The 15,795-nt window shown below is 46.3% G+C and overlaps 1 protein-coding gene and 1 long non-coding RNA gene across 2 annotated transcripts in view; one reads left to right on the plus strand and one right to left on the minus strand.

Annotated features, from left to right (window-relative positions):
- CHD8 (chromodomain helicase DNA binding protein 8) overlaps positions 1 to 15,544 on the minus strand; it is a 56,305-nt gene extending 40,761 nt beyond the window's left edge. Inside the window, exons 1-2 of the mRNA XM_018563147.1 lie at positions 15,400 to 15,544; positions 4,727 to 5,561 (exon numbers count right to left, since the gene is read on the minus strand). Of these exons, the coding sequence (XP_018418649.1) occupies positions 4,727 to 5,425 (699 nt within the window). The 5' untranslated portion in view covers positions 5,426 to 5,561; positions 15,400 to 15,544. The remainder of the gene's footprint in view (positions 1 to 4,726; positions 5,562 to 15,399) is intronic.
- The window catches only part of LOC108792380, a 20,533-nt gene continuing 11,491 nt past the window's right edge, over positions 6,754 to 15,795 (plus strand). Inside the window, exons 1-2 of the long non-coding RNA XR_001941564.1 lie at positions 6,754 to 6,764; positions 12,875 to 12,882. This is a non-coding gene — a long non-coding RNA (uncharacterized LOC108792380). The remainder of the gene's footprint in view (positions 6,765 to 12,874; positions 12,883 to 15,795) is intronic.

The following is a 15,795-nucleotide window of genomic DNA, read 5'->3' on the forward strand; positions in this document are numbered from 1 at the left end:
TAAAGAGGACCTGTCATGTAAATTGGCTATCCCATAGGGGGCTTCTTAGCCCCCCATGTAATAGCAGTAAAGTTGTATGAAAAAAGAAAAAAAAAAAAAAGAAGTAATACAAAAATGAAAGATTGATAAAAAAAAAAAATAAAGAAGCATAACATTAATTTTTTTTAAGTCCGCGCCCCCCACATACACACGCATATATGCGTCAGGTGCGCCTACGTGCCGCGCATATTGCCGCAAACGGAGTGAGAGCAATAATTTTTAGAGCCATTAAGGCCGGGTTCACACCTGGGCGTTTTACAGCGCTGATCGACGCGCTGTAAAACGCCCAGCAAGTGAAATCCCATTATTTCCTATGGGCATGGTTCTCACTTGGGCGTATTTCAGCGTGTCGGAACGTGCTGAAAAACGCCCTACGCCCAAAGAAGTACAGGAGCTTCTTTGGGGCGTATTACCGCGCGTATCCATTAGGATACAGCCGGATAGACCTCATAAACGCGCGTTTGATGCGCGTTTTGTGGGCTGCAAATTGCGGTTAAAACATGCACCGCAAAACGCGCGTCATACACGCATATTTCAAATGCCTAGGTGGGAACCCAGCCTAAAAGGAGAACTATGAAGCGAGTGCTTTTCACTCACCTCCTAGTTCTAGCCGACCTGTGACAATGAGACTGTCACAGGTCGGCTTAGTAGATCGCGAAGTGAGAGCCAGCCTGCTATTGGATATTTCAAATTGCAATAGCCAATTGCACCCGCCCACTGCCTGCTGTCAATCAGCAGAAGAGGGACCTGAAGGAGAAAGGTCTCCATCAGGTCCTCCTCTGCTGATTGACAGCAGGCAGGTGCAATAGCCACCCTGCTACTGCATTTTAAAATATCCAATAGAAGGCATGGCTCCCAGCCTCTAGATGCAGAGGAGGTACGGGGGGACAGCAGCAGAGGTGCGGGGCGGAGGGCAGCGAGGAAATGCAGCCACAGCGTTCTCTCCTCACCGCTGGTGCCGGCTGCAGTGGTCTGTATCCCCGCTGCCTCTGCGGACACAGGCGGGGAGTGCAGCAGGAGAATGAGGAGCAGAGCGGCGGCAACTAATCGAAAAGCAACTAATCCATGATGAGAATTGTTGCCAATTGATTAGTTGTTGCAGCCCTATAGTAAACATCTTGTTAAGATAGGACACGGCTGGATCCACAGAGGGAAAGGACCGCTTCTTCACCAAACAGATTTAAGTGTAATACGTGCTTAGTATAGGGGGGGGGTATCAAGATGCTTCCAAATCTCCATAGAAAAACAGTTGGAAAAGCGTGTGCAAAAGGAAAGTCTCTATGGCCTTCAAGGCTGGAGACAGCACTGGTCGAAACAGGCTGATTCTGTAGTGGGGCACACTGCATCAAAAAGAGGCGTAGCAGTCTCCTTTAATTTGGGAGTAATAGCGGTAGGCGGGCAATCCTCAGGGGTAAGCTTATCCATAGAGGACTATAGCCACACAGAGTCTTTGCGGACAATGGCTCAGAAGCTGCTATGACTACAGGCAAATCGGATATAAAATCTTAAGGATAGGGCACTGGAGAATACCTGTGGCCCCAGCAATCAGATTTTGAAAATAACTGGGTCATTAGGGCCATAAAATCTTGCATGACTGTGGTGAAGATCAGCTAAAAAGGACTCCAGGGAAGGAGCAGAGCAGAGGGCGAGATGACCGCAAGCTGCAGATGTCAGAGCCATTAGCAGGTGCACTACAAGCAACTCCGGAGCAGTTAATGGAAATTGAGCTTGGGTCACCCCCCCATGTCTAGCATCAGACATGTTAGCAGGCAGCAGGTGAGGGTTAGATAGCCAGAGGCATGGAAGAAAAAGGCACCAATGCAGCCTATGCAAAAGTGATAGCTCCCACTGTTTAGCCTGACTGGCCCATTCACCCAGTCCCCCCAAAGATAGGGCAAGTGCCGAGGCAATAAAATCCAAGTGGTTTTTTGAAGCTGTTTATGTTCTCCACTGATACAGCTATCTGTGGAAGTGAATTCCACATTTTTACCACTCTCAAAAGGAAAACACCCCTTAAGCACCTTAAAAAGGAGAATTATGAGGAGATTTTCACTCAGCCTCATAATCTGAGCCCACCTGTGACAATGAAACTGTCACAGGTCAGCTCAGTAGATCGGGAAGTGAGCGAACACATACCGTCGCTCGCTCACTTGTCGAGCTATCCCTACAGAGAGCCGTGACTGTCATTCACTGCTCCCTTCAGGGATTACCCCCCTCCCCTGTCCGATCCTCCAGCGCTGACTGGAGAAACGGACAGGGGATGGGGCGGCACAGCTGGCTCTGCCTCTGGATAGGCAGATCCAGCTGTCAATCCAGCAGCTGGGTGGATCCAGGCAGTATTGTCGGGATCCGTCTCGGCTGCGGCGCCTCAGTATACTGCGAGCTGTAGCTCGCGGTATACTGAGCTTTGGGTCACGGGAGAATGCTAGTTTGTGTTCTGCCGTAACCCTTAGGAGAATTATGGGGAAAAGCCCTAACCCCATAGTTCTCCTGTAAGATTATATAGCGTCCCCTCTATCAACTTATTGTGCCCCCGCCTCTTCCTCAAAGTTCTTACGTTAAGTAGTGCATTCCCAATACTGTTGTCCCCATTGAGGAATTTGTAAATTGGGAGCGAGTCACCTCTGAAAGTGTCAATTCTCTAAAGAGAGCAATTCTAATTTTTGTAAGCGTTCTCGATAACTCTGACCCACTATACCCCTTATTATTTAGTTGCCCTTCTCTGAACTTTCTCTAGCTCATGGACATCTTGCCTAAGGATTGGCGACCAAAATTTAACCATTTACTCAAGATTTGGCCTTATCAGTGTAGTGTAAAGTGGTAAAAAATTATTTCTATCCCAAGAATAAATCCCTCTTTTAGTTAGTATTCTATGCTCTTTATTGGTTGCAGCTTGGCAATACATGCCATTGTCAATTCTGTGGTCTATATGGACCCCAAGATCCTTCTCCATCTCAAATGTCCCTAGATAAACTCCTCCCAAAGTGTATTCTCCATGCATGTTCTTAGCTCTCAAGTGTATGACTTTACATTTATCTAGATTAAAACTCATCTGCCACGTCACTGCCAACTCCTCAATTTTACTAAGGGCTGCATGGATTCTATATCTTGTTACAAACATATTTCCCTGCATAACTATGTATTATCAGCAAACACTGGGAGTGAGCCATTTATTCCCACCTTTATATCATTTATGAATAGGATAAACAGAAGTGACCCCAGGACTGGGGCACTCCACTCACACTTTGGATAATTTAGAGCCATGGTTCTCAACTGGTGGGTCGTGACCCCATGTTCAGTGTGTCGCCGCATGCCTTCCACTGCACTAGGTGAGCGTAGCACTGTCAGTTCTCATGCCAAGCAGCCAATCAAAATATGCTGCCTGGCGCCGAGTGTCAGCTTAAGATGGGGTGGGCTGGGGGTATGACCGCAAGGGCGCTCCGTGCGTTCGTTCATTCATTCATTCATTCATTCATTCATTCATTCATTCATTCCAGCTCCCTCGCGTGACGTCACCTTCTGGCTCCCGGCACCTCTACAGGGAGTGCAGGAGAGCTGTACAAGCAATGCACGTACGGCCACACTAAACCCCTATAATTTTTCGGGAGTGTGTATGAGAGAAGGTCTGCAAGTGTGCGAGATTGTGTCTGTGGTTGTTTGTGTGCGTCTGTCAGCGCTTTAAAATCGCAAACTACCATGCAATCGCACCTACTGTTTGTTCTGGAGGTGCATTGCGTTGCCATTAATTTGAATGGCACCCCAAAACACACCTCTCGCCCACAAATTGATCGCTTGCACCGGAATATGCTGTTTCGCAAAGCCGTGTTCCAATGTGGTGCAACTTGGGTCGCGGCTTAATGACCAAGGACAAATTTGGGTCCTGAGGTTACACAGATTGAAAACCCCTGATGTAGAGAATGAGCTGTTTATCAGTACCCTCTGGATGCGGTCCTCCAACCAGTTTACTAGCCATGTACATTTACAATGCCCATCGACCTTAGTTTGCAAAAACCCCAGAAACGGTTCGATTACAAACGCCTTTGCAAAGTCTACAAGATTAATGATTTAAGTCTGTACATGTCATCAGTTTAGAATTAACCACAAATATTGGCCCTAGAATTATTGTTCTCACTCTGGCGCATGTGGCAATACTCAACATGAGTAGGAAGGGGGTCTATAGCTTATGCCCAGCCATAATGCACCATTTTTTATCTCTACCCAGCTTGTACATGTCTGACTAAAGCTGGGTATACATACACGGTTATATTTTCTTCATTCAGCCTGTGGGCTGAACAAAGAAAATATAACAGATTCCTCCATCATCGCTTACGGGCATGGATGGAGGAATCCCCTGCTGTTTGCATTGTATTCCGACAGTGGACCCCGGCCGCTGTCAGAATACCTGAACAGTAACAGAAAAAAAACGTACGATCTGCCCATCTTGGACAGGCAGATCGTACTCTCGATACTTATTTTTAAGTTGGGACTGAAAATGTTCCTTCAAGTTATGAAAAAATGATACAAATACATCCACCACATCAGAGGACTGGTAAGTTGCAATATATAAAATGTTTGTTCTTAGGTTTAGTTATCTGCATCTACCTGCATAATTAAAGACAAAACGAAAAACAAAGACAGCCAAAACACGAAACCTCTATATAGTAAAGTGTATAAACGTTTATTTTACCTGCTGAGGAGCGGATGTCAAGGTGACTGCGGGTTTGATGCCTGTGTTGCCATCAATACCAGCCGAAGTTGCTGATGTGCGCATTGGTTGTAGCAATAACTGCCGAACGGGTCTGATTGCACCAGGTTGTCCCGCTGGACTTGGAACTTTGGCTAGTACTGTATTTCCAGATACAATTGATACGCCAGGTCTCAGCTGGGTTCCTGTAAGCACCTTAGCAATAGTCACTTTGCCTCCATTAGCTGTCTGTCCAGTAGTCAGAGTTTGGATTTGTGACACAGGGACACCACTAACCGTCATCCCTGGTGGCGCCTTTAAAATCATAATTTTAGGTGCAGAAGGAGCTGCTGTTGTAGTTGCTGCGGTAGTTACAGTCAACGGGGTGCCCATAAAAGGGTTTCCTTGATTTAGAGGTTCCTGACTGATGGTTAATTGAGAAGGAAGCACCAGTTCTGGTTGAAGAATAGGAACAGGATTCTGTGGCAGCACATGAGGTTGTATTCGCTGCTCATTCACATCTGGAATTGCTTGTTCAGGTCCTCTGACTGTTACAAGCTGTTCTAGAGGCTCTAGAACATTGCCTAAGCCAAGAGCTTCATCCATAGTATCTGGTCCATCTCTGGTAAATGAGTCACTAGTTAGGGAATCCAACCCAAATAGGTTTGGGTCATCAAACAGGTCCATTATTGGGTCCGCCATATTTGGCCTTTCCAAAACAAAAGACACAGTGGGGAAGGCCAGGAGCCTTCCCCTGGGACACAGAGCAAATGAGAATGGACCTTAGTCACTCAATGTCACGGGACGATGAAACAATGAACAAAGCCAGGATCACAGTCTACAAAGAAAAAAAAAAAAAACAGATTAGTATCACTTCTGATAAAGTTATTGCATTTAACACTCTAGCTTCATACCACTCCCTACAACAGAAAATTTGGGATGGGTTTACATCAAAAAGGTGCATGTACTATTTTTTGTAACTAAGTGCATCAACGCATGGCAGTGCATTCCCGTGGGTGGTGGTGTGCTGCAACCCATGAACACTGTGCATTAGGGTATCTTTAACAATGAATGGCACTACAGGGCATCAACATGCATTTTCACAGCACAACAATTTGAACCCAGCCCTAAAGTAGAACTCCAGGGATTTTTTTTTAATTATTAACCCTTACAGTGGGGATCAACCTGCACTGCAAGGGTTAAGTGCTCATTTTGGTCTAGGGAGGAAAATCAAACTTAAGGTCCCCACACACCTTACGATAATCGTACGATAATCGCGGGAAATCCTGCGATCGTACGATTATCGTAAGGTGTGTGGAAGCCGTGCGACCTCTACTACTGTAAGGTTGCACGACTTTGAACTTATGGACATGTTCGAAAACTCGCCGAGCATCATACGACGTTCGGCGGGTTCGTGGCATGCCCGTACAATAACAGCCGTACGGGCCGGTGTGCGCAAGGGCACACTGCCCATTCGGCATTGCGGTCATCGGAAGCCCGCCCCTCAGGGGGCGTGGCTTGCGATCATCGCAAGCACGATCTGCCTATGCAAGATAGGCAGATCGTACGTTTTTTTAAGTACCTTACAACCATCGCAAGACAAAAGTCTTGCGATGGTTGTAAGGTGTGTGCCCAGCCTTATACTCACTTGAGCCTCTGAGTTGGCCAGCTGTCTCTGCTCCAGCGATGGAATGTCCCTCTGTGTACTTGCTTCCTATACACTAGAGCGGAGGGGAAGAGAGGCTCCAGGGAGCGGTCTAAAGGTGGCCATGCACTTTACAACCATCGCAAGACCTTAGTCTTGCGATGGTTGTAAAGTAATAAAAAAAACGTACGATCTGCCCATCTTGGACAGGCAGATCGTACTCTCGATCATCGCAAGCCCACCCCGCTGAGGGGCGGGCTTCCGATGACCGCAATGCTGAACGGGCAGTGTGCGCACACCGGCCCGTTCGGCATTTGTCTCCCGAGCACCGTTCAAACCAGCCGAAAATCGTACGATTTTTGGTTGGTTTTCTAGCGTGCTCCCTAGACAAAAGATGTGCGACCGTACAGTAGAAACGGTCGCACGTCTTCGTTCACACTGCTCGATTCTCGTACGAGAATCGAGCAGTGTATGGGCACCTTAAAGCTGCACATACACCTTACAATTTATCTGCAGATTTTCGGTGGTCAGATGGAAAAGGTGCAACAGATTCCTCCATCTACACTTAACTGTGTGGATGGAGTAATCTCCACCTGGGCCAATCTGTTGCACCTTTTCCATCTGACCACAGAAAATCTGCAGATAATGGTAAGGTGTATGGGCACCTTAACAGCAAGCTGGCCAACAATTTAAATCGTGGTCCTTCGATTAGCTGATCAAGGGATGCCGGTCGGAAAGGCTCCGACAATGGCACTAACGCAGGGAATTTTGAACCGTGTATACCTGCCTTAAGTCTGCAGTCACTGATCGCCTTTTGTAATATATACCAAATATTATTATGTGCAGCCCTTGGGGATGTCAGGGGCCAAACTTGAGGCCCTCTTTATCTAGTAAGTTGGCCACCATGCCTCATGTATTATGATCATGTACCATAATTAAGGTCTATTAAATTTCCCTGTAGTATAATGCTGGCCAAAAACAAAGCCAATGCAAATGCTAAGCAGTGTGCTGGGAAGGCAGAGAAAAGCAGGCCTATAGGCAGGCTAAAATAACCCCTGGGCTCCCCACTGCTCATATACATGTCGCATGCTGTTTGTAAGAGATGTCAGGATGAATACCTTTCTTCATCTTCTTCACAGCAGTCATGTGACCCCAAAGCCTCTGCTCCTCTGCATCAATAAGTGGCTGTTGCTGCAGCTCGTGGGAGGGAACACTGCCCCGCCAACAACAGAGGAGCAGTGGAAGCTGGCGGGTGATATCACAGCTCTGTGTAATTCAGCCCCCCACATTAACACAGAGGAGCTAGAGCTTTGCAGTCACATGGCCACTCAGAAAGAAAACATTGTTAAAGAAGTATTTACACAGAGATTCCTTACAAACAGTGTGCAGCATGCATACGAGCATGGGGAGAGGCAACATTTCAACATGGGTTATTTTAGCCTTTCCTTCTACTAACGCAGTTGTTTACACACTTTAAAAAGGGAGGCAGAATGTTGCCAACGCACTGTTGGTAGGGGGGAGCTGAACTACCCAGAGAAAGTGATGGCATTTTTTCTTTCTTCATTTCAAATTCCTCCAGGCAGCCCAGGAAAGCAGCGATATCACTGTTCCAGTCATCTGACAGTGCCTAGTGATTATCTGCTAGACCTAAGCAATGTCACGGGGGAGGTGGTCACATGCTTCTCCATACCTGGAAGTTCTGGGTATTGGGACTGCAGAGGAGGAAGGAGCAGCAAGGGATCACTAGTAAGGGGAGGAAAAGTGGGTTGGGGCCTGTCCAGAGACACAGTCACTTTGCACTGCATGGATAATATGACAGTGTCTCTTTACCGACGTGTAAATATTAGAATGTCCAAAGCCTGGGCACAGTTCTACTTTAAATTGGCTTATAGTCATCTTTTTCAAATACTCTAACATCATTTCTCTGCGTCTGCTTTTATGCTTCTCCAGTTCCTCCACCTTTTCATGTATATTACTTTGGGTTGCAGCTACATTTGTTAGGTAAAGGCCTTCAAGTACTTAAAAGGATAAAATAAACAAGAAAGCAGAACTATTTTGCCAAATGCTTCACAATATTTATAGTTCAAACTGCAGATTGCAGAACTTGGGAAGAGGTAGTGATTTTGTCAAGATTTTACCGCTATCCAGCAGCCTGCTGGGGAAGTTTCACCTCACTTCCTATGCCTGCAGGGCATACTGAACAAGAAGATACCTGTATACTTTACCCTTTCCTTATTTTACTGAAAAACAGGCATCTTGGCAAGAAGCCAGGGGACCTGGGACCACTAATAAAAACCTAAGGAAGTCTATATCCCTTCTTCACAAAAAAATAATAATTTTAAACAGAACTTCTTAAACTTAATAAACAGTGGTTACCATAAGAAAAAAAAAGTGCCTCATTCACAGTGTGCCACATGCAGTGCCATTCATTGTTAAAGAACAACTCAGTTTAAAATGTTATTAACCCTTGCAGTGGGGCTACTCCTACACTGCAAGGGTCGACTGCTTGTTTTTGCATAGGGTCAAAAATAACAAAAATGATACTCGCCCAATCCTCAGAGCAGCTCGGCTGTCACAGTGCTCCCTCTAGCCCGTTTCATTCTCTGCTGCAGCGATGGTATGTCCCTTGGCGTCCTCGTGTCCTATACACAGTGTATAGAACATGATGATTTAGGGACCTTAGGCCACTGCAGCAGATGAGGAGAGAGGCTCCAGGGACCCGTATAAGAGTCAGCCGTCTCTGAGGATAGGGCAAGTATAACTTTTTTTTTACCCTAGGCAAAAACTGGCACTAAACCCTTGTATTGCAGGGGGAGCTCTACTACAAGGGTTATCAACATTTTTAACCAGTCTTGCTTTAACAGCAACCCAAACCTGCCAAGCAAGATGTGCAGTTTTTGTATGCAAAGAACCACAATTAACACAGGGTTAAAAAAAAATGCACAAAGCTCCAAAAGGTGCGTGAGCTCCTTTGCCATGCGGCCCAATGAAATGAATGAGCTGCCCTACGTGAGACAAATGAGCAAAAGCATGATGCACTTCAGAGACCAGAAAAGGATCATATACTTCAATCATAGATATTTATAAAAGGTTTCCATGTAACAACAAAGAGCTGTCCCACATCATGTGACTATTGCTAATAAATCACAAGCAGCAGCCAATGTTTGTATAAGTAGAGTGGGTGCAGAGGTGATTACACACTACACCCAGGTGACACTAACCAGATCCCCCCATTGATCCCAGACAAGTGGTGTCAGTCATACGTTCTTTCTGCCAATACCAACCTGACAATCACATCTGGGGCCATGTCCATAGCAGCAGCACTTCCTGATCTAACACCTATATATGATTATAGAAGGTACATTCACATGTGGATAACATTTTACCTAACCATGCTGTAAAGCAGGTGGATTCCTATATATGCAGTTCTGATCATAAGTGGAGGTGTGAGATATATAGAATGTATCGCTGTATACGCCAGCAAGGACGCGGGTGCTGCTGATTTCCTTCCATCATTCATTAGTGCCTCCGATTACTATATACTCCCATGAGTGCTCCTCCATGAACATGCACATATTGACCCCCAGTGACATAGGAATACCCGGCACCTCGTGCACTTACTTGCTTTCCGGATCGGATGTTTACAAACTACACAAGTATACACATGCAGTCCCCCGGTTACACACATGCTGCTGCACACTGAGCTCTCTCCTCCCCATACAGATACACACGGCGCAACCTAACCCGGGCCAGGCTCCGCCCCTATTGCTCGGGCAGCCGCTTCTCCGCGTCACTGGCTCGATGCTTAGTCAATCACGCACCAAACCTAACAGCCAGAGCTAGGTTGAGAGGCTAGCCCCTCCCACCACACTGAGGCCTAGCGGTTTCCAAGGCAAGAGCGAAGCCAGCCTCGATTAAACAGAGCCCGGCGCCGGGGAATGAATGAAAATGGACCAAAACAGGCGACAGACGTGTGACTCTGGGAGCGATAGGCTCCGGACGGCCGCATTATGTCATCCGGCTGACCGAGGCGCTGGGGCTCGGTGTCGCCTAGCAAGGGGTTAAATTAGATCGTACAGACTCACTGACGGCGTGTGACCTACAGTATTCCGGCGAATACATAGCAACCGATCCTAACACTGACACTTCCCTGTGATCTGCCCGAGTATAGCACCATCACAAGGCACCTCTTATGTATTGTAAACTAGGGGCCACTTCCAGAGTACCCCCTAAATTCATCTGCTGCCTATGACCAGTACACAAGCAGGACAAGTTCCTGGCACTAGTCCACTTACTGGAAATAGGTGCCTCTAACTCTATAAACAAATGTCACACACTTTATATAAAAAGGCCAATTTTTGTATTTTTCAGTTGTGAGTAGGGAAGGGTTACAACCCTGCCAGTACATTCTCTGCTCTCCATGTCCCACTGGGGAGACTTCCTTTCACTTCCTGTCCCAGAAGCTGGAAATCTTTTAGGGGTTATTCCCTTCATAGACCGTTGTCAGCAAAACGCTGTGTTCCTGAAAATGAACCTTTACCACTTGTTCCGGTGACAACTACAGAATTTCAGATTTCCCATCACTTGCTGTCTTGGTGACAATGGTTTGGAAATCTGGGAGGCACACTGACAATACAAACCATACCGGGGTTCTAAACCATCAGCACTCTATCGGAAACCTTTTTTGTATGGACTACGCATTCACTTTAAAATTAACCCTTCATCTGTAAACATATTATAATAAAAGCTCTGACTTCTGATGCTCCTGGAAGACACGTGACGTCACCATGCCTCACTGTAGCCTTCTGGGATAGCTGGGCCCTCAAACTCCAGCAGGAATGCACCCCTGAAATGGAATGAAGTGCATTCTATCCAAAGAAGCAACGATGAGGCAAGGTGAGGTCACCGGCACCTCCTGGAAGTCGGCTGAGGAAGCCAAATATGTTTTTTACTAAACTGCTTTGTTTTTAAGTCGCCTTTGTAGGTGGTTTTCTATGATCTGTTTTGGATTACATTTGCCTTTGAAACTGCAAAGTTTTAGGCCAGGGGATGAACAACCCGTCTCTCCACCTTCTGTGGAACTACAAGTCTCATGAGGTATTGCAAGACCCTGACAGCCACCGGCATGACTTCCAAAGGGATGGGATTGGGATTTGTAGTTTCACCAAAGCTGGAGTGCTGAGGTTGCCTACCCCTGCTTTAGGCCATGTTCTGAGGGACACTAAAACAAGGGAGGTTGGCAAGGACTTGACTGCCTCCAAGTGCCCCCCACATGCCAGGATCAATGCATGCATGTAAGCAGTTGGTATGTGTCATGGATTTCAGCAGAACAGTGGATGCATTGTTCACGCCACTGCTGGCCATTCGCTTTCAATGTTTCTGCCACTGCAGAGCATTCTGATTGTAAACACGGGACCTAGATGCCTTTCTGCATTCGCAGCCCCATCACAACATAACCCAATGTGCAGATTAGTAATCCTCCAATTGGATACAAAAGCTGCCACCTCCAGGTTCATGCACAGTGTTCGCTCCGTGTCACTGCTGATTTTGGAGCAGCAATAATAGCAGCTACAGAACTGATCTCTTTAGTGTTTTTGTTGCTGACATTCCAAGTGATTTGTACCTCAAATGTTGTGCACTTGACTTTCCGTCTGGAGCTAGTGACAGAATCGCCAGCTTCAGTACAGACAAGCAGTGTATCCGGCTTCAAATCACCAGAGAAAATAAGCAGAGAGATCTGTAACGGCCACAAAATTCATATTGTCATGTGACTCTTTCTTCATCTGCACCCTGAGATCTCTATTATGCAAATGTTCACTTCTATGGTGAAGACCTTGTCAACATTATCCCCTTGGGTACAGATACCACTGGCTGACACCTGTGTGTTATTCATATATACACATCAAATTGTACCTAAACCCATGAAGAAACATGTTATATATAACAGCTTACTACTAATCTGTACATATGGTGGCTGCATTATTTTCACTTTATGACCCTGCCATGAACAGAGCAACACTGCCGGTCCCAGATCGGACGCCCAGGATTGCGGCAGCGGTGACGACAACGAGAGGAGGCACAGAAAGGTACCTCATACAAGTGATTGGGCATCTTCACAGACGCCGGACTGCTTGTATGTAAACAACCATCCCTGGCTGTTTCAAATCTTGGCGGTTTCCCGCTCGTGCGTGCATGCGGGCAGGCACAAAGGACGTTTTAACACGCCCCTCCGCTGCCCTCCGGCCGTTTCTGTACGTTCGGCGGACGGGAGGTAAAGTTTAACGCCAGTCAAAGCTTCAGGAGTTTTGGGAAAGGCAAGAACCTCTCTCGGATTTGTAGTCCTCTTTAGGGAGGTTCCCCCTCGCTTCCTGTGCCACTGACAATTTTGTTACCCAAACAGGAAGTGAAGGAAAATCTCCAACACAGACAGCAATAAAAAGCAAATTGGGGTTCTAAACTTCCCTTACTCTTCTTTAAGGCCCCCCATGACTAGACAGTGAAAAGAGAAACAGTAGTGTGATTAATAAGCTCATCTCTCGGTCACTCTGCTCCCTCGTCATATCAGCCTGACCAATGTAAGCACATAAGCCCTGCAAAACAACACAGTGGCTCCTTGTGCTGCTTTTTCATCTTCCTGCCTGAGCTCTGCTGTACAGTGAATTGCAAGACGCTGATGCCATACTTTTTGTAAAAAGTGGACTAAGCTTTTAAGATATTTTTGGCACAAACAAGGCTTTTTTTTGGGTGATATTGTCTTGCAAAAATTAAAAGGGGGGTAAAGTTAAGTAGTACTCATTAAAGTTAACTATGGGTTACTAAGGGGTTTTATAGGAATAGATTGCATTAAAAAAAAAAAACACTGTTCAGTAGCTTTGCTTTTGACAGCAGCTGATACGTTACTTGGCAAGCCCCGGCTGTCATTTGACAGCTGGGAATCGCTGCTAAGAATAGTGACAATGGGAAGTGTGGACCTGTCGATCCCGGAAGGAGCAAGCTAAGAGGCAAGTCTGCCATAAAGTGCAAGTATACTGTTACAATCTGGCAGCAGCTCCTGGGTGCCAAGTTCTGAAATTAAGAACTTAGAGCAGAACTCCAGACTGGCCCAAAATATCAAATGTGTTTCCCTCCCAAGCAAAATATGTAGAATGCACATTTTACTTAACGGATATCGAATTGGCAAGACACACATTTCATATCTTGATCCAGCCCAGAGTTCCCCTTTAAATTGAGGAAGGTAATTCCATTTTATTAGTTATACATGTCTGCATCCAATCAGATTGTTCATGTATTTTGGAGAGCCAGCGGGGCCGACTAGCAAGATACTGAAGCTTGGCCCAGGTGGGAGATTCCTCCATCCACACAGTTTAGCGTAGATGGAGGAATCTGTTGCACTTTTTCCATCTGACCATAGAAAATCTGCAGATAATCTAGAGGTGTATGGCCAGCTTAAGACAAATGCCTATTTCCCTGTCACATGCAGAGGAAGCACTGCACACAGTGGGGTCAGCAGGAATTCCCACTCCCAGAAGTGTTGAATGCTGGGAAGGAGCATTATAGCAGCGCTTCAAGACATGGGATGCTGGGAAGGTACGTATAGAGCCTCTTCTTCCTGCAGGTATTGCGGTTAGCAGTTTTAAACATACCGTGACAGAGTCACTTGAAGGTCTTAGCCACACCATGCCCATTGAGCTGCGTTCCTCTGCACACCACCACACATCAATGATGTGAACATGGCACATAGAATACAATCATTCCCACATGTGTGGTGGTGTGCAGAAAAAAAGTGCAGCTCAATGTACATGGTGTGAACGAGTACTAAAGGCTCGTTCACACCACATGCAGTGACCTGCGTTTTTCCACTCCGGATCAATGCAGGTCACCGCATAGACACATAGAACACAATTGTTTTCTATGTGCCTCCTGCACACCACATTGCTGTGAAGATCTGAAATGTATTTATATGCAGCACGTATGCATTTTAGGTTTAACGCAATGCACAGCAACGGAAGGAAAGAAATTTTTTTCGTTATTTTAACCCTTCTAGGTCACGGGACTATAAAACTCGACAACAGATGATTATTAAAACGCATGTCACTGTTGATAAAAAACGCACATGAAAAGCCATGTTAACACACAAACATGCATGAATTTTTAATTTGCTGCAGTGATTTTATGTGTAGTATGACATGAAAGGGTTCCTTCACACCAGCTTCACAGTAAAACACAGCGTTTTACTGTGTGGCTAGTGTCTGCCGAGTGGTAGCGGTGAACAGATGTTTACTTTTTACTTACTTTGAAATGAGCAGTTAACCCTTGCAGTATGGGGGTAGTTAACTTTAGATTCCTGGAGTTCCTCTTTAAGTCTACTAGGAGTATACAATTGATTCATACGCTGCGGTATGTCCCCATTTTACCGTAGCCCACCATACATCACACCTGTGTTATGGTGTTAGCAGGGCACAAAACAATTGTGTTCTACGTGCCCTAGCATTGACTGGTGTTGGTGGAAAAACACTAGTCACCGCTGCATGTGAGCAGCGGCACATCTAAGGGGTACATCTCATTGGGTGAGCCGGGTATGTGTACTACACAATAAAGGGACACACACACACACAATAGCCTTAGATTCGTACAAGGAAGAGCTTATATCATGTCACAATATTACTGAATTTCTTGTATTGGAGACAAGTGTACAAAGCTCTATATAGCAGGTCATCAGAGCCTCCCATCATCCTGTGATCTGAGTAATCAGTGTGTGCTCTGCTATCCTCGGATCAGGAGCAGTAATCAGTGATGGGACACACAGAGGACGGAGTGTAAATGGGGACTTAGGGCTCCGTTGGTGTCCAGTGACAACGTGACGCTATAGTCCCATTCTACACTACATTGGTGTCAATCTCCACTCATGTATGACACATTAGCCCATCCATGCCGATCTAATCTACCCGCAGCCTTGTGATATGGACGTGTAGGTGGGTATGTACATGTCATGGATTTTTGTTTAGGTCATACCCCCTCCCCCACGTCTCACCTGTGACCCCACTCTGTGACGTCAACACCCTCGTCTCACCTGTGACGTCAGCTGTCCGGGTCTCGGCCGCTGTTGACCCTTTATGAGCTGGTCCCGGCTATGCCGAACATGGACGTGCAGCGCGGTGCAGCTCAGCCTCACACCATTACGCATTACGTCAACCCAGCCCCGCTCAATGGCTGAGAATGTTCGGCGACAAGTCCCGCCCTATTTTAGGTTCGATTGGCCAGATTGCACGTCAATCAAAGGAAACACGCAACGTCAAAGCTCACAAGTTAGATTGCGCGCTTCAGGAAGTAGCTACGGAAGAGAGGGCAGATGGCCCCTTCTTGCAAGGCTGCCCTACCAATGCCTGATTGGAAATTAACTCAAAATTAAAAAAAAAAAAAAAAAAAA

Source organism: Nanorana parkeri, unplaced genomic scaffold (assembly GCF_000935625.1).
Source record: "Nanorana parkeri isolate BGI_ZX_2015 unplaced genomic scaffold, ASM93562v1 scaffold635, whole genome shotgun sequence".
In the NCBI taxonomy this organism is placed as follows: domain Eukaryota; kingdom Metazoa; phylum Chordata; class Amphibia; order Anura; family Dicroglossidae; genus Nanorana; species Nanorana parkeri.